General features: G+C 35.6%; 1 protein-coding gene across 17 annotated transcripts in view; it reads left to right on the top strand.

Annotated features, from left to right (window-relative positions):
* PICALM (phosphatidylinositol binding clathrin assembly protein) overlaps window positions 1-27,047 on the top strand; it is a 112,446-nt gene that overhangs the window by 42,310 nt on the left and 43,089 nt on the right. For 16 of the 17 annotated variants that reach the window (NM_001266499.1, XM_077960634.1, XM_015115320.3 and 13 more), the window contains 9 exon segments: window positions 1,030-1,105; window positions 4,993-5,095; window positions 12,647-12,740; window positions 15,281-15,392; window positions 16,521-16,627; window positions 19,850-19,891; window positions 23,974-24,059; window positions 26,261-26,384; window positions 26,632-26,768. In NM_001266499.1, coding sequence (NP_001253428.1) covers window positions 1,030-1,105; window positions 4,993-5,095; window positions 12,647-12,740; window positions 15,281-15,392; window positions 16,521-16,627; window positions 19,850-19,891; window positions 23,974-24,059; window positions 26,261-26,384; window positions 26,632-26,768 — 881 coding nt within the window. 17 annotated transcript variants of the gene reach the window in all.

Raw genomic sequence — 27,047 nt, 5'->3', positions numbered from 1 at the left:
CATTTCTTTAGCTGTTTAGAGGCTGTATGTGAAGGAGACTAATGTTATTTACTATGGTAAGCACTTCAGAGAGCATTTTGGCAATATTGAGAAGATGAACTTTTACATATGTGCTGGCCTAATAATTCATCCCTAAGTATATATCCTGATAAATGAATATACTTATGCATAGAGACCAAGAACAAAGATGTCAATACAACTTTGTTAATAATAGCGAAAATTAGAAAGTATATCCATGCTAAATAAATGGATTTATAATGATGTATTCATTGGAATATTAGAACATCATTTAAAATGAAATGTTAAGTGGGGTAATTCTTAGGGAAAGGTTGAGTTAAAGCACATTGCAGAGTAAGTACACTATGATACTTGTGTAAATTTAAAATAGAAAGCAATTGGATAGTTTATAGATACTTGTATATCTAATAAAATGGTGAAAACCTGTGTGAAAGTAATGTGTACCTGTTTCAGAAAAGTACTCACCTCTGAAGAGGGAGGGAAGGGAGATTGAAGGTGTGGGTCTTCAATGGAGGCTATAATGTTTTGATTTTATATAAGATCTGAAGTGAGCATGTGAATTTGTTTAATCTGGACAGTGGGTAAGAGGATCTCTATTGCTTTCTTGTATGTTTAGAAGTATTTTGGTTTTTTTTAAAAGCCAAAACTTTGGTATACCAGATGGCTATTTAAAATACAGATGCCACCTAGAAATGATTAGCCATAGTTTTAGTATGCTGTAATAAAACCCAAACTACTGGTTCCACTGCCTATTTGCTTTTATTATTTTGGCTTAATACTATAATATATCTGTGGGAATTAGGCTGTAATAAATTCTCGCATGCTAGTGAAAAATATGTATTATGTTTTTAGGTTTGGTAACTAGTTAATGGGAGGAGTAGTGAGGATGAGAAATTTAAACTAGATAAGCTTAATGGAATGCATTAACCATAACTTTTCCTCCTAATTTTCGAATTAAGAGTTTGTGAGATGGCAGTACCTTAATATGATGTAATTATTTTTTTTTTCCAGCGTTTTATTCAGTATTTGGCTTCAAGAAACACGTTGTTTAACTTAAGCAATTTTTTGGATAAAAGTGGATTGCAAGGTAAAGATAACTTTTTCATTATAGAAAATCAAAAGAATGACACCCACATGATGATTACTCTGGAGTAGAACTCTGTCTTTTAGAACATGTGCTACTTTAAACCTTATATTTTAGTGAAGGTTGTAGGAAAGAAAAAACTGTCTTTTAATTTGAATTAATATTTATTTGCCTACCAGATACTCAGAGCTCTCTGAGAGGTAGTACAGAGTAGTTATTTGAGAGCATGAATTCCGGAGCTGGACTGTCTGGGTTTGAATCTCATCTTTGCCACCTACCAGCTATGTGAACTTGGGCAGGTTACTTCACCTCTGCATCAGTAGAATCGAGTAATAGTGATAGTACCTACCCAATAAGATTGTCATGAGACTTAACCTAGTTAATTACTACAAAGTGCTTAGAACAGTGCCTGGCACGTAAGACATGCTGTGTAAGGCCAGGTACGGTGGCTCATGCCTGTAATCCCAGCACTTTGGGAGGCTGAGGCGGGTGGGTCACTTGAGGTCAAGTGTTCAAGACCAGCCTGGCCAACATGGTGAAACCCCATCTCTACTGAAAATACAAAAATTAGCCGGGGTTGGTGGTGCACGCCTGTAATCCCAGCTACTCAGGAGGCTGAGGCAGGAGAATCACTTGAACCCAGGAGGCGAAGGTTGCAGTGAGCCAAGATCATGCGCTTCAGCCTGGGTGACAAAGCTAGACTCTGTCTCAAAAAAACAAACAAACAAAAAAGAAATGCTGTGTAAATATTTGCTTTCATTGTTATTGTATTATTTTATGTTTCATTCCAAGAAATGTAGTTGGAATATTACATGTTTTAGTAGCTAAAGTAAATATAATTTATTAAGATGAATTGTTCATTTATATTCTTTTTTTCGTATTCATTCATAAGCTGTTTTCTTTTCTTTTTTTTTGAGACAAAGTCTCATTCTGTCACCAGGCTGGAGTGAAGTGGCATGATCTCGGCTCACTGCAACCTCCCCCTCCCGGGTTGAAGCAATTCTCCTGCCTCAGCCTCCCGAGTAGCTGGGACTACCCGAGCGTGTCACCACACCCAGCCAATTTGTGTATTTTTAGTAGAGACGGGGTTTCACTATGTTGGCCAGGATGCTCTCCATCTCTTGACCTCATGTTCTGCTTGCCTCGGCCTCCCAAAGTGCTGGGTTTACAGGCGTGAGCCACCGCACCTGGCCTGTTATTTTTTATTTAGTAACTTGAAATGGACATGATGTGGTTATAGCTGTCCATGCACATTGTCATAATGGGATCTGGTTTTACTTAGTTCTGTAACTAGGCTGTTAGCATTATAGAATGTCAGCTTTAGGGAGAACCTCATAAAGGATATGCCAAATGAGTTGGGAATATTCAGTAGTGAGGCTCAATCAGGGAAGTGTCTTTAGAGAAGGTGAGATTTATGCTGGGCTTCAAGGGAAGGATGAGAAGATGAGTTGGCTTAAGCACAGGTACACAGGTACAATACATGGATGTGAAAGTAAGCACAGATACACAGATGTATATGGATGTGAAAGTCATTCACATGGATATGAATATTTAAGATTTATAGAGCAAATGAATGTGAAGAGAATCTATATGAATGGTGTATTTGAGAACATGTAGTGGCAGATAGCCCTCAAGAAGCTGTTCAGAGCCATAATCAAGCACAAAAATATTTTATATAGTTGGAATTTCATAATGCAGTAGAGAGAGGAGGGGAGAGAGAATTATGTGTTACAAGGAAACATCATAACTTAGTCAAGTTAGATCAGAGTAAACCAAATCTTGAAGATGCTGAGACTGTTTCAGTTGTTGTTCTTGTTATCTAGTGTAGAGTTAATGAAGGCCTGAACTGTGGTTCTTCTGGAGGTGTTAAAAAAAAAAAAAAAAAAAAAGATCAGTGGAATTGTTTTGTGTGTGTGTGTATGTGACTGGCTATATTTGAGTTTGGAGGTGTTCAGTCCAATACTTGTTTCCCTTTGGTAGGTGCAAGTATATCCTTGCTTAAAATGAATTTAATACCCTATCTTCCAGACATTTTAGAAGACCAGTAATCTATACATAGGACCCAGTGTTACAAAATGCATTATATTTTAATAAGAGTTATAGTGCTCTAACTTAAGGAAAAAAAAATTAAAACAGTAGACCCCCCCTCTCTTGAAAAAATATTTTCTTTTTCTTTGAGACAGGATCTGGTTCTGTTGCTGATGCTAGAGTGAAAGAGGCCGGGGCTTGCTCTGTCACCTAGGCTGGGTGCAGTGGTGTGATCATAGCTCACTGCAGCCTCAAACTCCTGACTCAAGCAGTCCTCCCTTCAGCCTCCCAAGCAGCTGGGATTACAGATGTGCACCATCACGCGTGGCTAATTATTTTGTTCTTAAATGTTTTGTAGAGGTGGGCTCTTGCTCTGTTGACCAGGTTGGTCTTGAACTCTTGGTCTAAAGCAATCCTCGTAAGCCTCCCAAAGTTCTGGGATTACAGGCATGAGCCACCATACCTGGCCTGTTTTTGAAATCTTAAAACAGAAGCCAGATATATATTATAGATAAAAATGGAGAGTCTCTATTTTCAGGGGCATGGAAGAAACTGCCTGCTCATCCTTTAATTTTCACTTCCTCCCTCAGTCAGTTCATTTTAACTTTAAAAGTGTATGGAAAACAAGATGTAGAGCACTGCTCTAGGCACAGTTTATGCATATATCCAAGTAGGTTTTTTGTGTCTTATTAGCAACTGATTTCTTATTTTCTTAAGATGGAAATTAAGTAATTCTAGTGATAAGGTTTTAATAATTTCACTCTTTTTATGTAGAGGAGAGTGAGCCTTGAAGGATGAGAGGTTCTTTACCCTCTTAGGATGGGGTATAGTAGATAGAACCATATGAATTGAAGAGCTGAGGAGTGTGAGCATGTAACACCTGACCTGTACAGTAGTAGGTATGAAGTCATATGAGAACAGTATTTTTTTTTCTATTTTGTTCACTGATTTTTCTCCACTGGTACTTAATAGGCACTCAATAAATATTTTGCTAAATAAATGAACTGGTGATATTGAAATCCAGTTAGTTTACATTTTCGGTGGTTTTGGTATTGTCTTTTAAAAGTAGCAAAGATCAAGTAATTTAATTTGTTAGATGAATATGAGTTAAAATGGGTTCACTTTGCAATGAGGAGCAAAAATTTATAGACTTCCTTGAGCCAGGCAATAATTAAACACACAGTTTTTGATGTTTTTAAAAAATAATATTGATTAGATTTTATGTTGCTGAAGTTTTCAAATCAAGGACATGATGAAACAGTCTTAAAATGATTTATGTATTCATTTAGAAATTTCATTGAAAACATATAATTGTTTTTGTTACACCCTAAACTTGCCTATTGCCATTTGTTATATTAGTAATTTTTTACACTTTTTATAAGGTTGGCACATATAAGTTATGGTTCTAAATACAGCTAAAGATTTTAGGAATATAAAAATTATATGGAGTTGCTTGATGTTTTGAGGAATGGGATTGTGGTTCCATAGGATGTTAAATTTGAGTTGTGAGATTATCAAGTTGTATAAAAGGACATGTTTTTCTAACTCCTGATGAATAAAGAATAGGAATATTGAAAGAAAGAAAAGAAACTTCTTATTTTGGTGAAGGTCTAAGGAAGAGTTTTTTTTTAAAGCTACATAGGACTTATCTGATTTAAATATGAAACCTTAAGAGAATTTAATGGTAATATTATTAATAAGTTACTTAATTTACATCACTAAATTGAATTGGGATACCAAGGCATTATAGCCATTGAATACAATGAATTGTTTTTCTAGGAATATTGGGATTTTTAGTCATTTATAAAAACTTGTTTCTTTTTTTTCTTTTTCTTTTTTTTTTTTTTTTTTTTTTTTTACAGGATATGACATGTCTACATTTATTAGGCGGTATAGTAGATATTTAAATGAAAAAGCAGTTTCATACAGACAAGTTGCATTTGATTTCACAAAAGTGAAGAGAGGGTGAGTTAAGCTTTTTTTGGCATCTAATTGATTTGAATTTTTAAAAATGTAAAACATAGGAGTACTAGATTATGAATTATGAAATTTAAGCCAGTTTTAAAAGACGAACCTCATTTTTCTTTGATGAGGTATATCAAGTACTTTTTGTGGTAGGATTTGTTTTTAAGTTCTTTTTGTAGCACCTTTATTGAGATATAATTCACATAACAAAAGTTATCCTTTTAAAGTGTGTAATTCATTGGTTTTTAGTATATTTACAGAGTTGTCCAACATCACCACTAATTTCAGAACATTTTTATCACCTCCAAAAAGAAGCTCTGTACCTATTAGCATTTGTTTCCTGTTCCCTCTTCCCCTAGATCCTGGCAACCATGAACCTACTTTCTGTGTCTCTGGGCTTGCCTATTCTGCACATTTCATATAAATGAAATTATACAATATGTGGCCTTTGTGTAGCATAATATATCCAAGTTATAGCATCCATGTTATATCATATATCAGTATTTTATTCCTTTTTCTAACCAGATCATATTTTACTTTATGGACATATATTGCATTTTGTTTATCTGTTCATCAGCTGATGGCCACTGGAATAGTTTCTGCTTTTGACTATTAGGAATAATGGTGCTGTGAACATTAGATTTTATGTGGATTATCTTTTTAATTCTCTTCGGTATATACCTAGAACTGGAATTGCTGTGTCATATGGTAACTCTTATGTTTGCCATTTTGAGGAACTGCCAAATTATTTTTCAAAGCAGTTGAATCATTTTACATTCCCATCAGTAATGTATGGCACTTTCAGTTTCTCCCTATTCTTGCCATACTTATTTTCTGTTTTTGTTTCTGGTTTTTTGTTTTGTGTTTTTTTAATTGTAGCCATCCTACTGGGTGTGAAGTAGTGTCTTGTGATTTTTAGTTGTCATTTCCCTGATGGCTAATGATATTGAGCATTTTTTTTTGTACTGTTGACCGTTTGTATATTGTCTTTTGAAAAAATGCCTCTTCAAACCCTTTTCCCTGTTTTTATTTTTTATTTTCACTTTTTGAGACAGTGGCACAATCCCAGCTCACTGCGTGTCGACCTCCTGTGCTTAAGCATTTTTCCCCTGCAGCCTGCTGAGTAGCTGGGAACACAGGCATGCAACACTATGCTCAGTTAATTTTTTAAAAAATTTTCATACAAACAAGGTCTTACTATGTTGCCTAGACTGGTCTTCAACTCCTGGGCTCAAGCAGTCTTCCCATTTCGGCCTCCCACAGTGTTGGGATTATAGGCATGAGCTACTGACCTGGCCTTTTGCCCATTTTTGAATTGGGTTACTTGCCTTTTTATTGTTAAGTTGCAAGAATTTAAAAAAATATATTCTGGACACCAGTTGCTTATCGCATAAATAATTTGCAAATATTTCTCTCCTGTGGCTTGTCTTTTCAGTTTCTTGTTGGTGTTTTTTGAAGAACAAACACTTTTAACTGATTAATTAAGTGTATCTATTTTTTTCCTTTGGTTGCTTCTACTTTTGTCATCATGTCTAAGAAATCATTGTTTAATCCAAGGTCACAAAGATGTACTCCTACTTTTTATTCTAAGAATCTTGTATTTTTTGACCTTATAGTTAGGTTTTTTATCTCTTTGGAATTAACTTTTGTATATGGTGTGAGAGATGAGTCCAAATTTATTCTTTTGTATGTGGATATATAGTTACCCAGCACCATTTTGTGAAATTACTCTTCTTTCCCCATTGGATAGTCTTACCACCTTGTTGAAGATGAATTGACCATAAATGTAAAGGTTTATTTCTGGACTTGCAGTTCTGTTCTGTTGATCTGTATGTGTATCTTCATGCCAGTACCCCACACTGTCTTGCTTACTGTTGCTTTGCAGTATGTTTGAAAATGAGAACGTGTGAGTCTTCCAACTCTATTCTTTTTTTCCCCCAACATTGTTTTGGCTGTTCTGGGCGCCTTGCATTCCCATGTGAATTTCAGGATCAGCTTGTTGATTTTTGCAGAAAAGATAGCTGGGATTTTGTAGGGGATTGCATTGAATCTGTTGATCAGCTTGGGGAGTATTCTTAATGATTAAATTTCTAGTCCATGAACAAGAGATGTCTTTCTGTTTATTTGGATCTCTTCTCATTTCTTTCAGTGCTGTTTTGTATTTAAGCTTTCTTTTAATCTCAAATGCAGAAGATGCATTTAATTTTTGCTGCACCCTAATTAACAATCATCTTAGCACATGATCCAGTCATATGAATGATACAGTCATTGCTTCTATAACTGATAACACCTGATACGCAGATTTTTTCCTAGGATATAGGATGAGGGCTGAGGAGAAAGCCACTGAAGACATTCTTAGCAGCAGTGATGACCCTTGTAGCTATGAAGTCCTGTCTTGAAGGGAATCTGTCATGTACAGGAATAGCCTGGTGAATGCCTTCCTGAGCCACTCTGCTGCTCAGTGATCCCTAAAGTCTAAGCAATTGATGTGTTCCTTTAGATTGTTCTATTGAAATTTTAAATTAATGGACTGAAGGGAAAAATTTAGCTGAAATATAGAATTAACCTCTTAGTTATGCAAGAAAATTTAAAGCTGAATTTAAATGTTCTATGTTGCCATTCCCAATTCATCAGGAGGCAATTATTTTGGAATATGCCTAGAGTAAATTCTACAGATTTTATTTCATATATTTAAGCACTTTGTAGAAGATTATGTTGGAGAACTTTTTTAGAAGTCTGATTTTTAACCTCTGTATTCTGTCCAATAATATTACACTGTAAAGTGTCTTCAGTAAAGTTGATCTTCAGTGTATTTACCAATTTCAGAATAATAGATTTTTAAAATGGTAACATTTTTTCTAATGTGAAGGGCCAGTCTTGAGAATAGTTGATGAATTTTTTTATTTAATAGAGCAGTCTTTTTTAATTGGATGAAAATGGCTCTTGATCAAGTACAATAAAATTAGTATTGACTTAGTTGAATCAAGGAGGAGCCATAAGTGGGGACCATAAGCCATTGAGTGGGGACCAAGAAGAAGCGCAAAAGTGGCATTATACACACACACATACACATATTAGACTGTATAAATACAAAAGAAAAATATCAAGAATATCAGGTATAAATTGAGGACATGACAGCAGTTGAAATGTATTATATCATGGCAAAAACCTCAGTAGGCGACACCTTTTGGAGAGGACTCTCATTATAAGTAGTGAAGTTTGATTTATTAAGATAATTTTTTATATTTACAAAAGTAATAAACTTAAAAAAAAATTAAGAGTACCATCCTAATTCATAGAAAATGTTAACATTTTAGTGTGTCTAATCTTTTCTGTGGGTGTAAATAAAAACATGTATATAAAGGCACATAGGAAATTACATAAAAATTGGATCAGATTCTTTGAAGGCTGCTTTTCTTTCCTCCTGTGTATTTTGGACATTTTCAATGTCTGTACACATAGATCCATCTCGTTCTTTTTTTTTAAGATGGAGTCTGGCTCTGTCACCCAGGCTGGGATGCAGTGGTGTGCTCTTGGCTTACTGCAACCTCCACCTCCCGGGTTCAAGCGATTCTCCTGTGTCAGCCTCCCAAGTAGCTGGGACTACAGGTGCCCGCCACCATGCCCAGCTAATTTTTGTATTTTTGGTAGAGATGGGGTTTTGACATGTTGGCCAGGCTGGTCTTGAACTCCTGACCACAAGTGATCCACCTGTGTCGGCCTCCCAAAGTGCTGAGATTACAGGCATGAGCCACCCCGTCCAGCCTCAGTCCATCTCATTCTTATGAATGGCTGTAGAATTATGTTGCAGTTGTACATCTGATTTATTCCCATTTTTTTTTAATCTTATAAAAGCAATGGATTGACCATCCTTTTATTTATGGTTGCATTAAGAGAGTTTTTCTATAGAATAAATTATTAAAATTGATGGGTCATTGATAAATATATATACATTTAACATTTTAATAGAAAACACCAAATTATGCTTTATAAAAGTTATAACAAATTATTGGCTTAGTTATTCTGTATTCTTCCATCATGAAAAATGCATCTCATGTGTTCATTTTGTATTAGCTGATTGAATAATAAATGGTGATATTGAGCACACTCCCCCTTCCTTTTGAATGCCATATTTGTTTTATTAATTGTCTTTTGATGTCCGTTGACAGCTTCTCTATTGGGTTTTTCATTCTTTTCCATTGTGTTGAATAGTGGTAAGAACTCACAAGCTTTTTTAGTCAGATGAATCTAGGTTTGAATTCTAGCTTCATACCAATTAGATGAGGGACTTCAGTGAGATACTTTAGCTGGTTTACTGACTTTTAAAAAATAATGTTACTTTGAAATAATTTCACTTCCAGAAATGTAGCAAGAATATTAGAGAACATCTGTATACTTTACTCAGAACCACCAGTTTTTAACATTTTGCCACATCTGCATTTCTCTTTCTGTGTATATTCACATAGGCACGCACACACATTTTTTTTCTGAACCATTTGAGAGTGGGTTACATACCTGATGCCTTTTATAGTTTATATCTTTTAATACTTTGGTGAATATTTTCTAAGAACAAGGATATTTTGTTACATATCTGTCAGCTTGCTAAACTGCTTTCACATGGTGGCACACAAACTGGTAACTATTTATACAAGAGACTACTTGAGGCTAAAGGGTTAAAAAGGGTCAACATCTTGGCACACTCATAACCCTTTCTACCGTGCTAGTATGCTGTGGCAAAACTGGGAAGGCCTTACTTAAGCTCTGAGTTATTTCATCTGTAAAATTATGATGTTAATTAGTACTTTTCTGTTAGGATTGTTGTGAGAATTAAATGGGATATTGTATCTAATGCTTACGTAATGAACACTTAACAAATGAACTTTTTGTGTATTAGGAAAATGTTATAGGTTATGAGTATTTTTCCCTGTTTTTTTAACATTGTTAAAAGCTTTACAGTCTTAGGTGATCAAAACCGTTATCTTCATTTTTATGTTTTTTATCTTTCAAGCAAGCTCAGTGAGCTAAAATGATTAATTATTATGTTTTCATCAGATATATTTATGGATTCAGTGTTTTATATTTTAATCTTGGATTCATTTGGAGTCTACCATGGTAGGAAAAACATGAGGTAAAAGCCAACTTTTTTTTTTTTTTGAGACAGTTTTGCTCTGTCACCCAGGCTGGAGTGCAGTGGCGTGATCTCTGCTCACTGCATCCTCCGCCTTCCAGATTCAAGCAATTCTCCCACCTCAGCCTCCCGAGTATCTGGGACTACAGGCACACGCCACCGTGCCTGGCCACTTTTTGTATTTTTTAGTAGAGATGGGGTTTCACCATATTGGCCGGGCTGGTCTCAAAATCCTGACCTTGTGATCCACCCGCCTTGGCCTCCCAAAGTGCTGGGATTACAAGCGTGAGCCAATGCGCCCAGCCTTAGCCAACTATTTTTAAATAGAAATATAGTTTGGGTGGCAAGAAGACCAGACAATTGCTTTTTGTTATTTTCTGTTCTAGAATTAAATATTTTGGGAGTTAAGAGCTGAGAGCTGATGTGTTTCATGTAAGGAGACAAGGAAAGAGAAGAAGAAAACTTGAAGATGCTTAGGAGAGGATTTTATTAGAGAAGGCTAAGAGGATTGCTGGCAATGTTGAGTATTCATTTGAGGTTGATGATCATGAGTTTATAGTTTTGCCAGTTTGCCCAGTTGTGCCGTTTTCTTTACCAGCACTCAGCTATATGTGTACAGGCATGGATTAGTTAGGTGTTTGCTCAGCCAGGATTGTTAATTTGCCAGGTGACTGACATGCAGGGAAGAAAAGAGGTGCAAGAAAGTTAAAGGTATTTGTAAGGGAGTGATTATAATAATGATCTGTGGGATTCTAAGCTAGGTGAAGAAAGTAAAAATGAGAAAGGATCAGTGTGGGTAGTGGTGGAGTTGAAACATTGAAGTTTCTGATGAGGTCAAATAGTTTTTGCCACAGAGATATGTGACCAAAGCAGCTGAAAGGTTAACAGGTAATTGTCACGGAATGAGGTGTCTGAATTTTACCTTTTTGTTTGTTTGTTTGTTTTCGTTCAGGGGTGGGGCTAGGATGCTGTGGTTTCTGGGGGCAGTAAGGTTAGAATCAGGAATTTTGACATCAAGATGTTGGATTGGTTGTCCATATAGATGTTGAAGCTAATGAAGACAAGAAAGACTGAGCCAATGTTCAAATCTTCTGTGATGAAGAAGTAACTGGAGGTAAAAAAGTGACTTCAGTAAGAAGAGTTGCAAAAGAAGGGATGGTGTCTCATCCCAAGCTCCAGCAGCTGGTTCCAGCCAATGCTGTTTAGCACTTGAGAGGAAACAGGCATCCATAAGTTAACATATTGGGGAGAATTAGGCCGAAGCTGATCAGTAGGTGACTACTTAAGGTAGTCCAGTATTTGTTTATTAAACTTTGTTGTGTCCTGCAAAGCACAGTTGTTGCTTTTTATAGCTTAATTGTTTTTTGGCATCTGAGGTCATAGTTCATGGTTTATCGTAGGGTAGAACAGCCATTTATAAGTATAGATCATTTGTAAATTAGGGGAACCTGACATATTTTTTGGAAATGCCTTATTACTCAGCCAAACAGTTATGCCATTATTTCACAGTCTAATACACCTGGGTTTACATAATGACGCTACCACTGATTAGTTCTGTGATCTTAGGCAAGTCTTATACCCTCACTGAACTTAAAATTTCATCAACCGTAAAATGGAATAAGAATATCAGTAGAATTTTTATGAGGATTTGAAAATGATAGGGCAATCTCTTGAGTAATACTAAATGTGATATACAATAAGCTCTTAATATTAGCTGTGTACGTTAGCCCTAGTACCTTTCACGTAGTAGTTTTTAAATCTGTTTTGGTGCCGCTAATATTTCTCTATCTTTAGAAATACCTGTTTGGAAATATTTAACAGACTATTTTATTAAAGACTGTCCACTGAAAGTATCTCTTGTGTAATAGCCAGATTAGAATGACTTGGTAAAATTGTTCTTTATTTTGTAGTGAAGTGGTTTTAGTTATCATTTCTGAATTAAAAGCCATTGCTGTTGGGTCATGAATAAAATACTGTAAATAAAGCAGTGCTCTAAGACTTTGTCAGCTCCTGGCCTACAGAGTGTTTAACTGTTTAGTGACTTCAGGCAAATGATTATTTTATTTGTAATTTTTAAAAAAATGGTAAAACTGCTCTTCACACACCAATGTTTGTGAGGATCAGATCATTTCCTCATGTGAAAAGTGTGCTGTAGACCTTGCTGTTTAATGTAAACTTTTGTTTTTATAGTTCATGCTTTATGTTCTTTTTTAGTTCTAAATGAGTACCTTGACATTTAACATATTATGTTGCCTGTTTTTGTTTTTCCTGTATGATCTCTGCTTTAGTTTTCATAATGACTTAAAAATATGTGGCATTTAATAGCAACTTGGTTCTCTGTTTTAGTAGAGAACCAGGGGAGTTTGAAATGTAGATTTAATTGCAGATTCATTTGTTTATTTCTCTTTTTTTTTCCGTAACAGGGCTGATGGAGTTATGAGGACAATGAACACAGAAAAACTCCTTAAAACTGTACCAATTATTCAGAATCAAATGGATGCACTTCTTGATTTTAATGTAAGTTGATTTATGCTTTTGTAATTTAAGATTTTAAAAAATTAGGTCATTATAATTAATGAGAATTTTTAACTTCAAGTTTTCACAGACTCTAGTTTTTCTCACTGATATCCTATATGGCTAAGGATTTTCTATAAAATAGTCTCAAGTCAAATTACTTTTTGATTTTTATGACTGTTTTGGATTTCTTTAGTGCTTCTCTGGCTCTAGAATTTTAAGATATACAAGCTAAAGTGGTGAAAGGATTGATCTGAAAATATATTTTCTTTTAATAATGACTTTTAGATTTTAAAAATGTACAGGGGTATTTTTTAAATGAATAGCCAACTTAATATTTTGTTTTTGTCTATTTAATGGGACTCGAAGCGTGACAGTTATTCAGAAAAAATTTAAATAGCACTTATAATAGCCTGTTATGTAGCTATTGCCCAAGGGCATTGTGTTCCCTGGAATTTTTATTTTAATGACCATGACTTCATCCAAGCTGCCAGCTTTGTCATTTATTTATAATATGTTAGAAGTTAGCACTTTCAACTCTGTTCTGGTTTTTTTTGGCATCTATCTTACAATGTTTTGTTTATTATTTATTTGACATTTTGTTTTAGAGATTGTGAGTGCGAGTTAGTGAATGGAACTGTGACAGTTTCATGCTGAAACAGATTTTTCCTTTAAATTGTTTAATTGCTAGTTTTTAAGCTTCTTCAGGACAGAAACTAGGTCTCTTTTGTTCTCTGTTGTACCCCCATTGCCTATTAGCGTGGCACATAGTAAGTGCTGAGTAAACTTCAACACTATTGAAACTGTAAGATTCAATAAATCTTACAGGTATTTCATAGACTAGAACAGAGATTATCCAACTATAGCTCACTGCCTATTTTTGTATGTTTTATAAGTGGTTGAAAATAATTAAATGATATTTTGTAACAGGTGGAAATTATATGAAATTCCAGCTTCAGTGTCCTCAATAGTATTATTGGAACACAGCCAGCCCCGCTGGTACATACTATCTATGGCTGTTTCATGTCACAACAGCAGAGTTGAAAAGTTGTGACAGACTGTGTGGCCCACAAAGTCTAAAATACTTACCATCTGACCCTTTACAAAAAAAAGTTTGCTGACCCCTACTCTAGAAGGCCTGGGGTATTGATGCAGTTATTCAACATTATTTTGGTTTATATAGAAGCTCAGGGTCCAACCATGCATATTTTTCTTAATATATTGTATTTTTTATAAAATTTCTTATTCTTTTCAATGTCTGTATTGTACTTTGTTATATATAACAATTTATCTGATCCTCCTGTTGATGGATGTTTAGTTTTTCTGTTTTTTTTTAACCTAAACAGTGCTGCACTCAATTCTCTCTCCTCTCTCTGTCTCTTGCCTCTGTGTGTGTGTGTGTGTGTGTGTGTGTATGTATGTGTGTGTGTGTGTTTCCATTTGTAAACCTATTTAATAGGGTTAACACCCAGAAAAAGAATTTGGTGGTTCAAATAATATAAGCATTTACATTTTTAATAAATATTGCTTCTGTTGCAAAAGGGTGAGCCACTACTCAACAGGTGTCTGTTTTTGCTTTTTCATCTTTTTTTTTGTTGTTTTTTTGAGACAGCATTTTTCTCTGTCACTCAGACTGGAGTGCAGTGGCGTGATCATAGCTCATTGCAGCTTCCAACTCCTGGGCTCAAGCAGTCCAGCCACCTCAGCCTCCTGAGTAGCTGGGACTACAGGGGTACATCACCATGTTCAGCTACTTTTTCTTGGTTTTAGTTTTTTGTAGAGAAGAGGTCTTGCTATGTTGCCCAGGCTGGTCTCATTTTAAACTGCCAGGCTCAAGCAATCCTCCTGCCTCGGCCTTACGACGTGCTGCGACCACAGGCATGAGCTACTGTGTTCTTTTTTTTTCATTCTTATGGGCACTGAGTAATATAGTCTGATGTTCAGGAAAGGATATTTTAGTAATTTGATTTGATTATTATATTTTAATTTACCTGATAAGTCAAGTTGTATTTATTTTCATATGTTATTGTCCATATGTATTTTTTATATTATAAATTGCTTTCATTTACTTTATTTATTATTAGAATTCTCCCTATATAATGGACAGCAACTCTACTTGATGGTCTGCAGATACTTTTCTTTTTTTTTTTTTTTACCAGTTTTTTGTTTGCCATTCAATTTTGTGCTTAGTTTTTCTGTATATAACAACGAGTTAATTTTCATGTGCTAAAAAGAACTTGGAATTAATTTGGTTTATCTTTTTTATTTATTCCTTGAGATAAAACTAAAAATATTTCCAATATTCTTGTTAGTCAAATGAGTACAATTATTTGGTTACAGCAAAACTTAATAATAATAATAAATAATGTTTATTTATATGGTAGCTACTGCACTAGGATCTTTATGTATGTATTAGAGAAAATAAATGTCTTTTTCACTAACTTGCCTAATCCTGGAATTTACTGTATTTTAATTTGAAGGAAGTCTTTTTGTGTCATTTAAAACCTAAGATTAGCTAATTTTATTTTCCAATTTTTCCCCAGGTTAATAGCAATGAACTTACAAATGGGGTAATAAATGCTGCCTTCATGCTCCTGTTCAAAGATGCCATTAGACTGTTTGCAGCATACAATGAAGGAATTATTAATTTGTTGGGTAAATACTGCTGTAGCTTAGTAACATTTCTTATCTTGTGTCATATGGATAAATAATATTGACTGAGTTGTTACTTAAAGCTGTCTAAAAATTTATTATGATATATTCATTCATTGTAACAATTAATTTGGAGAGAAGAGTTTTACACCTGATTATTTCTGCAAGTGATTACATACTTTTATACCCAGGATGTTCAGCAAGTTGAACTTTATTTTTTAGATATATCTATGTTTTTTCTACCCATTTTGTTAATTTTTAGAAATATAAAAGTGCCTTTAAAATTTAGCTGGGTTAAGATAGTAGTAAGTTTTAGGCTGAGGCAGGAGAATTGCTTGAACCCAGGAGGCGGAGGTTGCAGTGAGCCTAGATCTTCCCTGTGTACTCCAGCCTGGGCAACAAGAGCGAAACTCTGTTTAAAAAAAAAAAAAAAAGTAAGTTTTATGTTATATGTATTTTACCACAATAAAAAAAGATGGAAAAAAAATTTTTTTTGTCCCAGAAAAATCATAATCGACTCCATAATGAACTTTTTAAAAAATTTAAATCTGTTTTTTATAGTCCGAAGTAACATGGACTTACTCAGGGATGCTTTAATCTATAGGATAGGGAAATTTGGCTTATTTTTTCACAAGTGAAAAATAAAGGTTTTTTTATAAAGCTTTGGAAGGCATAGTCTTCCATACTATAATTAGTATAAATTAACCTCTTTACTCCTATGTATACATTAAACTTAAATGAACTTTCTGAGTGACATTTGGGCATGGTTAAGTTGTTAGATAATACACTATTAGTAAGAAGATTGGAAATAGATGTTAGTGCTGTTTTAAACGGGGTCAAGTGTGATACGTGTTTACACACAAATATATACTTAGGTAATTGTGAGGAAAAGTATTGTGGCACAGACTGGGAATATGAGTAAGGTCAAGTAATGTTTCTATTTTTTTAATATAATAGCAGCTCTATTCTAATTTGCTTTAAATACCTAAGCTAGCTTAACACTGATATTTTTCTAGCAGGGTGTGTATGTTCCTTTAGAGACCTATTTGGAGCTATTACCTACTCTTTTTTCCTTTTTTTGAGTGTTATATTTTGATGTGAACAAAAGAATTTTTACATTTATTTTGTCAGAAAAATATTTTGATATGAAAAAGAACCAATGCAAAGAAGGTCTTGACATCTATAAGAAGTTCCTAACTAGGATGACAAGAATCTCAGAGTTCCTCAAAGTTGCAGAGGTAAACTGTCTTTAAGTGACTGTCTCCTAACTTGCCTTTTTGTCTGTAAGTATGGATTTTGAAGTCATCACTTACTATCCAAATAAAATAAATGTCTTAAATTTAGTATTCAGTGATACTATTATGCTGTATTGAATTCTGTACCAAGATATGAATATGATAAAATAGTGAATAAAATACATGCTGTATATTTAATTCAGTAGCGAGTATTGAAAAGTTACCTGTTTTTAAATTGTTTACTTCTCTATAAAATTGAGTAAGTGACATACAGTAGTGCCAGAGATTTTTATGGTTGGAATTAATCATATATTTGAGAATGTTTATTGTTAAATGTGGTAGAGAATATCCAGTATCAGTGCAGGTTTCTTTTCAGTGAGACAGCTGGAGCCACATAGTTCAAAATGTTTTCGTTGGCAGGGCACTGTGGTTCAGACCTGTAATCCCAGTGTTTAGGGAAACGGAGGTGGGTGGATCACCTGAGGTCAGGTGTTCAAGACTGGCCAACATGGCAAAACCCCATCTATACTAAAGATACAAATATTAGCCAAGCGTGGTGACGGGCACCTATAATCCCGGCTACTCAGGAGGCTGAGGCAGGAGAATCACTTGAGCCTGGGAGGTGGAGGTTGCAGTGAGCCGAGATTGCACCACTGCACTCCAGGCTGGGCGACAGAGCAAGACTCTGTCTCAAAAAAAAAAAAGCTTTTTTTCACCAACAGAAATGAATTTTGTGTATTTATTATCCTTGATTGTGAAAACCATGAATGTAGGTAATAGGATAATCCAATTTTGCGGCTCTGCTTAAAAATAATTTTCTGAAATTGTCACAGAAGGCAAGTGTGGTAATACTTGCAGGCATTATCTTGCTACTACAGAGGCGTTCTTAAGGGTTTTTTTGTTTGTTTGTTCTCCCATTCTCCAGCCTCTACCCATCTCCACCAAAGATTTCTTCCTAGGATAATTTGCTCAATTATGTCAAAGTAGTTACTTTGGAATTAGCAAGTTAGTGATTCTAGGCTTTATTACTGTGGTGATATGTGATTCTATATTAGAAGCAATCGGACAGAACAGGATGATCAGACAATAGGTTTATTATTAATCTGCCGTTTCAAGGAGAAAGATCCTTTCCATTTTTTAAGGGTCAGTCACATATTAAAACAAGAAGGTGGTGTTTATGCTGTGATTCTAGTAAATTCTTTAGATAAGTTTTAATTTGTTGACATTCCCTCTTGGCCTTTTATGTTCTTTGCATTTGGTAGTTGTAGTTAAAAGTTAAGTGTTTTTTTTTTTTTTTTTAAAGACAAAGTCTTGCTCTTGTCCCTAGGCTGGAGGGCAATGGCGCAGTCTTGTCTCACTGCAACCTCTGCCTCCTGGGTTTGAGCGAGTCCGCTGTCTCAGCCTCCCGAGTAGCTGGGATTACAGGTGCCTGCCACCACACCCAGCTAATTTTTGTATTTTTACTAGAGACGGGGTTTCACCATGTTGGCCAGACTGGTCTTGAACTCCTGACCTCAGGTGATCTGCTGGCCTCGGCCTTCCAAAGTGCTGGGATTACAGGCATCAGCCACGGAGCCCGGCCCAAACTTAAGTTGTAAGCCCCCTTCTGTACTCCAGGTCTGCTGTTAAGTTATTCTTAGGTGGGATAGACTCTCTGCTATCTATGATTTTTTTTTTTTTTTTTTTTTTTTTTTGAGACAGAGCCTTTCTCTGTCACCCAGGCTGGAGTGCCATGGCATGATCTCGTCTCACTGCAACCTCTGCCTCCCAAGATTCTCCTGTCTCAGCCTCCCACATAGCTGGGATTACAGGTGCCCGTCACCACACCCAGCTGATTTTAGAGATGAGGTTTCACCATGTTGGCCAGGCTAGTCTCGAGCTCCTGACCTCAAGTGATCAATCCACTGTGACCTCCCAAAGTGCTCGGATTATAGGCATAAGCCACCACACCCAGCCTGCTCCATATGATTTAAGAAAAATATGAAGAGTCCCTTGCCTTAAAATATTCTGTTATGAGACTGTCTCTGGGCTTGCAGTTCAATTAGAATGCCTTAGTTCCTGGAAGAAGGCAAGAGTAACGTCTTGAAACATGTTTGAAGAGGACATATATATCAGGCAGCGATTAGTAACATCTGAGTAATAATGAATTTATCAGGCTTTTTTTTTTTTTTTTTTTTTTTTTCTTTTTGCTGAGACGGAGTCTCGCTGTTTCCCAGGCTAGAGTGCAGTGGCGTGATCCCTGCTCACTGCACCCTCTACCTCCTGGGTTCAAACGATTCTCCTGCTTCAGCCTGCTGAGTAGCTGGTATTACAGGTGCCTGCCACCATACCTAACTAATTTTTGTATTTTTAGTAGAGATGGGGTTTCACTGTGTTAGCCAGGATGGTGTCGATCTCCTGACCTCATGATCCGCCCACCTCGGCCTCCCCACATGCTGGGATTACAGGTGTGAGCCACCGTGTATCTGGCCTTTATCAGATTTTCTACTGACATCATTCTGAGACCAACCCCTGAGAGGTCACAAAAGGAAGGGAGACTGATTAGAAAATGAAACACAGCCATGGGACAGAAAATAGTTTTCTAATTGGATGCTAGAATACACAGGAACCATTTCTATCTTTTTTTGCTAGAAATTGCCTAGGGCCTGAGCATCATGAAAGTGTATTGGAATTGCTTTGTGAAGACAGTTATATCCTGATTAGATATCACTTGACATTTTTGTAAACCTGGCCTACCTGACAGAACATGAGTTTTTAAAAATGTTATCTATGGTGATTTCTAGGGAAAACATGTTTTATGGAGAAAGACAAAGTCGATGTCTTCAGGTTTGTTTCTTAAATTTTTTTTTTGTTTTCCATCAAAGAACTTGTTCATGGTCAGGCTTTCTCATTCTTAACATATTTATCGTATTACACATAGAAGACAGGGGAGTTTTCAGATTGTGACAAAGTAGCTTATATATAGGTATTCAGAAGACATAGGAATGGTAACTTAGATTTGTTGACTTTCCAACTCCAGTTTCCCTACTGTTAACAACTTCTAGGGCCACCAAATAATATCTAAGCCATTGGAAATATTGAGTATTTTTGGAGATTAAATATCTTCCTGATTCTTAAGAAGTCTGTTTAAAATATTACTGGTACTAGCCGTGATGTCATTTTTCCAAATTTTATTTATAAAATATTTTTATTATAATTTATTAAATACAATGCTTCTTCTTACAGCAAGTTGGAATTGACAGAGGTGATATACCAGACCTTTCACAGGTAAGTATATTGTTAAAATATCAATCCACTATCTGTTGTGTACGAGCTGTGAAGAGTATTAAGATAAGTAACATGTAGCCCCCATTGTCAAAGGGATCAGTGCAGTTTTTGACCAATTTTAACATTTTGATGTATTCCTAAAGATTGTTCTAACATTATGACCACATCAAGTGATCTGCTTGCCACTTACATTTGTGGCCTACCCACTGTCATACCATTTATTCAGTCTCTTCAATCACTGTTTCTTTCCCATCATCATCATTTAAAAAAGGAAAAAAAAAAAATTTTTGGAACCTGAATTTAGAAAATGATATTTAGAAAAACAATTTTCACTATACTGCTGGTAGAGAATTATACAGTATTTATTTTTCCTGTTTTAAACTTCCACTTTGACTGTTTGACTCAGTTGGGAGAATTAAATAGGGATAAACTTCAAAACATAATATTAGATCAAGAGAGTAGGGTTTGGGATATGTCCAGATTTCAGTCTCGGCTGTGCCATTAGCTGGCCCTGTGACTTTGGGGAAGTTACTTTCTAAGCTTCAGTTTCATCATCTGTAAAATGAAGATACTACAGTACCTACCTCATACAGTAAGTAGTTCAGGGGATTAAATAAGTTAATGCCAAAAAAAAAAAAATTTAGAGCATTAAGCACACTCAACTAATGTTGGCTGTTTTAATACTGTCTTTATCATCATCATCATCAAAAAGTTTCTAAGAAACAAACTTCATACCTGCTGGTTGTTGTGGCTTATTCTCTGTTTTCTTTACTGAGTATTAAGAATGAAAGTACCTGGCATAAACTATCCTTGTAACATTTCCATCAACTCTGTCAACTGTTGACATCTGTTTTACCTTGTTTTGAATTGTTCCAGGACATTTTTTTTTATGTTTCTTTTTGACATAGAGTTTTGCTCTTGTTGCCTAGGCTGGAATGGCAGTGGCGTGATCTCAGCTTACTGCAACCTCCACTTCCTGGGTTCAAGCGATTCTCCCACCTCAGCCTCCCAAGTAACTGGGATTACAGTCTTAAGCCACCATGCCCAGCTAATTGTTGTATTTTTAGTAGAGACAGAGTTTTGCCATGTTAACCAGGCTGGACTCAAACTCCTGACCTCAGGTGATCCGCCCACCTAGGCTTCCCAAAGTGTTGGGATTACAGGCGTGAGCCACCGCGTCCGGCCTCCAGGACATCTTTAAAATGCCTTGTTAACAGTTACTACTGAGCTTCTCTGTACTCAATTGTTCTGATTCTTCCCTCTAATGTCAAGGCTAAGAGTATGCAATAAATCTAGTCCCGGGTTATATCTAAGTAAAGAATCCTGTATATGTCCACTTGAAATAAATTGGCTTTATTAAGAGCAAGCACATTATTCTGGGTTGAACATGAGATAAGTCATTGCTTGAATAACGTATAGTATAAAATGATTTGGCAACTTTAGATTCCCCTGTTACCCACCCCATTTGTTGTGCTTCCCTTATGTTTTATTTAAAATTCATTGTCCTCAGGATAGATGTAGAAGTTACGGGCCATCATCATGTGTCTGTGTATGTTAATATTCACCCTATTGTAATTAGAATAGGATTCTTTAACCTCTGTTCCTCTTTTCCTCTGTATTGATGATCTCTAAGCAAAGGGAACTTACCAGGCATTCTTTGGGTGATTCAGAAAATTTTCAAAAGTGAATAAAACAAAGCTGTTTACACTTTAGGGAAGATGGTGGTAATGCAGAAGAGTGGAAATTTGAGATTATTTACTCTTTTTTTTTTGTTATTACATATTCTTTCAAGGTGTAAAGCATCACATTTTCTTCACTCTTTGGGTTTTGTTGGGAGAGGGGGAGAACAGATAGGCTTTTGCTTTGTCACCCAGGCTGGAGCACATTGACAAAATCATGGGTCACTACATCCTCAACCTCCCAGGCTCAAGTAATCCTTAGCCTCAGCCTCCTTAGTAGCTGGTGTCACAGGCATATGCCACCACACCCAACTAGTTTTTAAATTTTTTTGTGGAGACAGGGTCACCTTATATTCCACAGGCTGGTCTCAAACAACTGGGCTCAAGCAGTCGTTCCACCTCTACTTCCCAAAGTGTTGGGATTACAGATGTGAGTCACTGTGCCCAGCCTCCTCACTGTTTGTCATGTGGATTTGACTTTTAAAGAATAGCCAGATATATTTAGAAGGGATTTTAGAAATGGTTTGTCTTACTTATCATAACTTGGTAATTTAATATTTTTATTTGTAAGCCACAGCTTAAACCCTTCAGAAAAAAGATAAACTACAGTTTCTATGACCAGAGTTTCAGTTTAGGATTTGGTACCATAGTAGTTAATTATGTAGTCTTTAAAGTCAGAGATACCTTCCCTATCTTGGCTTCTGTTGTGTATCAAATATGTGATCTTGGACAGATAACTTAATCTTCACTGTCTCAGGTTGTTTATCTGTAAAATGGATATACCAGTAGTGTCTGCTTCATAGATTCAGTGACTACTACGAGGTAGCTAGCGCAGTACCTGCTGTGTGAGGAGAGCTTTTTAAATGTTAACCACTATCATCAACATCCTCCTTATTTCTGAAAGCTCTAAAGACAGTGCTTTGCTACATTTTTGCTGGGGCTGTAGGAAGTGCTTATGTACTCTCATTTCAACAAAGAAGTTCATCTTCCAATGTAGTATTTGGTTTTAAATGGTTTTCTACTGTATCTCCCTTGGGCTAAGGTCCTGGTATGTAGAGGAAATAGTGGATGAAAGAAGTTGTTAAAGTCATAAATGATAGAGAAATTAGTAGGTATTGCCCCTTTAACTATTTTTAGATCCTGTAATCCAGAAACTGTGTCTCAAATCATGTAGAATATTTAGGGTAAGTAAACGCTACCGATGCATTTGCTTCACTTCTAGTGGACAGTTCTTAGTCTGCACACTGAAAAGGTTTCCTTTTGAAAGCTTTCTTCATATTAAGTTGAGATTTGACCTGTAGCCTGAGTTTAAAATGGTCTTCTGTTAAAAAAAGGTAAATACTCATTTCAGTGCAGTTTGATAAACATTTGTGTAACCAACACATCATTCAAGATAGGAAAATTCTATTTCCCCAATCCTTATGCCCCCTTCCAGTCACTTCTTACCCACCTCCACAATCACTGTTTTGTTTTCTAATAGCATAATTTTGTTGGTTTTTAAACTTAATATAAGTGTAATCATACAAGTATTTACTTTTGCATTCTGGCTTTTTTTGCTCATCATATTGTTTGAGAGCTGTCTATATGTTGTTGAATATACTATTAATTAATTCTTCTTTATTGCTGAATAATATTTACCATAATTTTGTCTATCCATTTTCCAAATGATGGACTTTTGGATTATTTGCAGTTTTTGACTGTTGTAAATAAAGCCACATTAAACATTAAGTCTTTTCTTACAGAGATAAGTTTTTATCCCTTTGGGGTAGTTAGGAATGGAATTGGGTCATTAAGGTGGGTGTGTATTTTAACTTTGTAAAAAACAACCTAATCCATTTTCAAGGTGATAAACTCCCACTAGTGATATATGAGAGTTCCAGTTGTTCCATGTGCTCACCAACATTTGATATTGCTAATGTATTTAACTTTAGTCATTGTAGTAAGTGAAAAGATGTATCTCATTGTGATTTTCATTTTCATTTCCCTGATGCCAGTGTTCAGTGTCATTTATCAATAATTATTCCAGAGTCATGTTTGAACACATTCAGTTGCTCAGCAGTGCTTATTAAGTACCTTCTGCATGCTCAGTAGTATGTCTAGCTTTTGGGAGTATGGTTTTACTTTAAAATTTAAGTACTTGCAAGATTTTAAAAAAATGTTTCATGTTTACATAGTTTTCTGTTCTTAACGTTTTTGGTAATGTTTCTTAATATTTCCAACTAGGTCATGTTTGTATAATAAAAGTAACATTGTCATTCTCATTAAGTAGCTAAAACTCCACTGTTAATTAGTACATGAAGAACATACCTGTTTATTTTTGTTGCTCTCTGATTAGATGATACTTGATTTAATTTGACCAGTGGCCTAATTATCATGAAATTCTTAATATTTGTACAATTGCAGGCCCCCAGCAGTCTTCTTGATGCTTTGGAACAACACTTAGCTTCCTTGGAAGGAAAGAAAATCAAAGATTCTACAGCTGCAAGCAGGTACATCATTCTTTGTAGGACAAAGATCAAGAGTGATTTTTCTGAGGGAGTAGATGAAATCAGCTCAAGTTCCAAGCTATTTAATTTCTCTTTATCTTGATTTGATTTTCTATAAAATGGGTTTAATCATAATATCAACCTCATAGAATTAGTATCAGGATTAAATGGATTAATACATGCAAATTCTTGAAATAGTTTCTGACCTTCAATAAATGTCAGCATCTGTTAAGATAATGACAGTGACTGCATAGTTTAGAATTGTGTTTATGATGTCAAAAGTTCTCCTGAAGATGATAGTGCATTGTTTTGTATGATGCTTTATAGTTATAAGATACTTTTTTTTTCTCTCCCCCCCCCCGAGACAAAATCGCACTCTGTTGCCCAGGCTGGAGTGCAGTGGTACAATCTTAGCTCACTTGTAACTTCCACCTCCCGGGTTCAAGCGATTCTTCCACCTCAGCCTCTCAAGTAGCTGGGACTACAGATGCATGCCACCACACCTGGCTAATTTTTGTATTTTTAGTAGAGACAGGGTTTCACCGTGTTGACCAGGCTGGTCTTGAACCCCTGAAATCAAGTGATCGGCACACCTCAGCCTCCCAAAGTGCTGGGATTACAGGCATGAACCACCGTGCCGGGCCTGTAATTACAAGATACTTTTGTATTAATTTGCTCAATCCTAACAATAGCACTGTGAAGCATGTAGTAGCAGTGCTGGGACTCAAACCTAGAATATCTGACATCAAATTGCATCATCTCTGTCTAATGCCAGTTCATGGGGTTGATTATTGATATTTTACATTTTAATCACTTTATTATGTTTTAAGCTAATTCCTCAGACTAAGACCAGTTAACCTCGCAAATTGAAAGTAACACATCATTTCATATCAATCTGGTAACATGATTTTTGCATTGGGTTAAGAGATTACTTGAGTTACTCTCATGTTTTCATATGAAGCTTTTTTAAAAACAACATGAAGAAAGAATTTGTATGGTGAGAACTTTCCTTTGGTTCTTTTTAGACTTTCTGATTGTTTCAGAACTTTAGTCTTTCTTTTAGTAATAAAATTTAAATTATTTTCAACGGAAAATGCCATTATTAGATTTTAGTACTTACTTTTAATCCTAGATTTGTACTTTGAATTTTCTAGTAGGATTTTCGAAGTAGCAGTCAAAACAATAAGTCTCATTTATTTGAGAGAATAATGAAGAAAAAAGCCATGTAGTTCAGGTGTACCAGTTTACCTGAAATGTTTATCATAAAATGTATTGGTTTTCTTGCATTTCTGTCAACTATGTCACTCTTCCTTTGTCTTCTGAGTTGTACCTTTTTATTGGCTTATTTATAATACTAATTTTATGTAAAATTTAAAAGAGTTTTTACCACTTTACATGCTTAGAGTAGAAATTAATGATGATTAGTGTGTGGTAAAAGGAAAATAAAGCTCAAGGTAGTTCTTCAGGTTAGAATTCTTTACCACTTGTTTTACTTAGCCTAGAGTTAACATTTGGAAAGTTAATGTTGAGGTTTATAATGTGGATACTTTTTTGATAAAAGGGAAAGGAGATGGCTTGTCAGTAAAAGATGATACATTGTATGTGTATATTAAAAAGGAAATTCTAGTTTGGCAAAAGGGCAGCACATAGAAAGATGCCAGATGACCTGGTGACTAGATTGAAACCAGTCTTCTTTTGAAGGAACCTGAAGTCCTCTGGGGATGTTGTTATAGGTGAAACATACCTAGACCTCCGTTACGTATTACTGGTATGCATGTTTTGGTGTTCTGTGGCACTGCCAAAACGTAGGCTGTAAATTAGCAGAGGGTTTTCACTGTGATAAGGTCAACACTTTTTCCCATCAGGGATTTTGTGGGAGTATGTGGGCTCTTTCCCAATTGCATTGGTTTCCCCTCTTGGGGCTTGGAAGAGGCAATGTGCCCCACTCTCTTGTGAACCCTTTCCAAAGTCAAACATTTACTCTAAAAGCAGTGAGTGTATATGTAAGTCAAGATTTTTCTAATTGCTCTAATCCCGTAGATCACTGGGTGGAATATTTCATCTGAAGTACTGGATTTGAATCCAGAAGTTAAGTTTATAATTATAGTGCCTATCCATGGCAAGGTTGCCAGACCATTTCCTGACCTGGGTGTAATGTGAAGTGTTTAGCAAAAAGCCAAATTATCTCTGTTCAATTATCCTAGGGCAACTACACTTTCCAATGCAGTGTCTTCCCTGGCAAGCACTGGTCTATCTCTGACCAAAGTGGATGAAAGGGAAAAGCAGGCAGCATTAGAGGAAGAACAGGCACGTTTGAAAGCTTTAAAGGTAAGTTTGTGCATTCTCCATATTTGGAAAAATGAGTACAGGTGTTCATTAGGTAAATGGGGCCTCTGCACAGAGTCTTAAATGTATAGTGTTAATGGGCTGAAACTCAGTCTGACTTTTCATCGTGACATAGAATTAGGTAAAACAGAATATCTGCTATCAGAACAAATTAGAAAATGCTTTTTTCAGAGGTTGTACAAACAAATCTAGTTTCTGGAATCCTTATGGTAGTTCCCTTTCTTAACAGGAACAGCGCCTAAAGGAACTTGCAAAGAAACCTCATACCTCCTTAACAACTGCAGCCTCTCCTGTATCCACCTCAGCAGGAGGGATAATGACTGCACCAGCCATTGACATATTTTCTACCCCTAGTTCTTCTAACAGGTAGGAGTAGAAGTTAAGGTTACCTTTGAATACGTAGGTTCAAAGACTTCTAATAGAAATTTTGCAGGAATTTTCAGGTTTACTTTTATTTATACTTTTATAATCTATTCACACAAAGAGGTGGCGATAAATGGTGATATTGGTATAATACCTAAAGATAAAGTGGTGAGAGTTTATATTTTACTTATTTAGGAAATGAAATATAGTTAAATCACTGATTTATGCTAATAGGAATATAGCTGTTATCTCTGGGCAAACTTTTTATTGTGTAAAAATTAT

The sequence above is a fragment of the Macaca mulatta genome, chromosome 14, assembly GCF_049350105.2.
Source record: "Macaca mulatta isolate MMU2019108-1 chromosome 14, T2T-MMU8v2.0, whole genome shotgun sequence".
NCBI classification, from domain to species: Eukaryota; Metazoa; Chordata; class Mammalia; order Primates; family Cercopithecidae; genus Macaca; species Macaca mulatta.
This window is presented reverse-complemented; position numbering and strand designations above follow the sequence as displayed.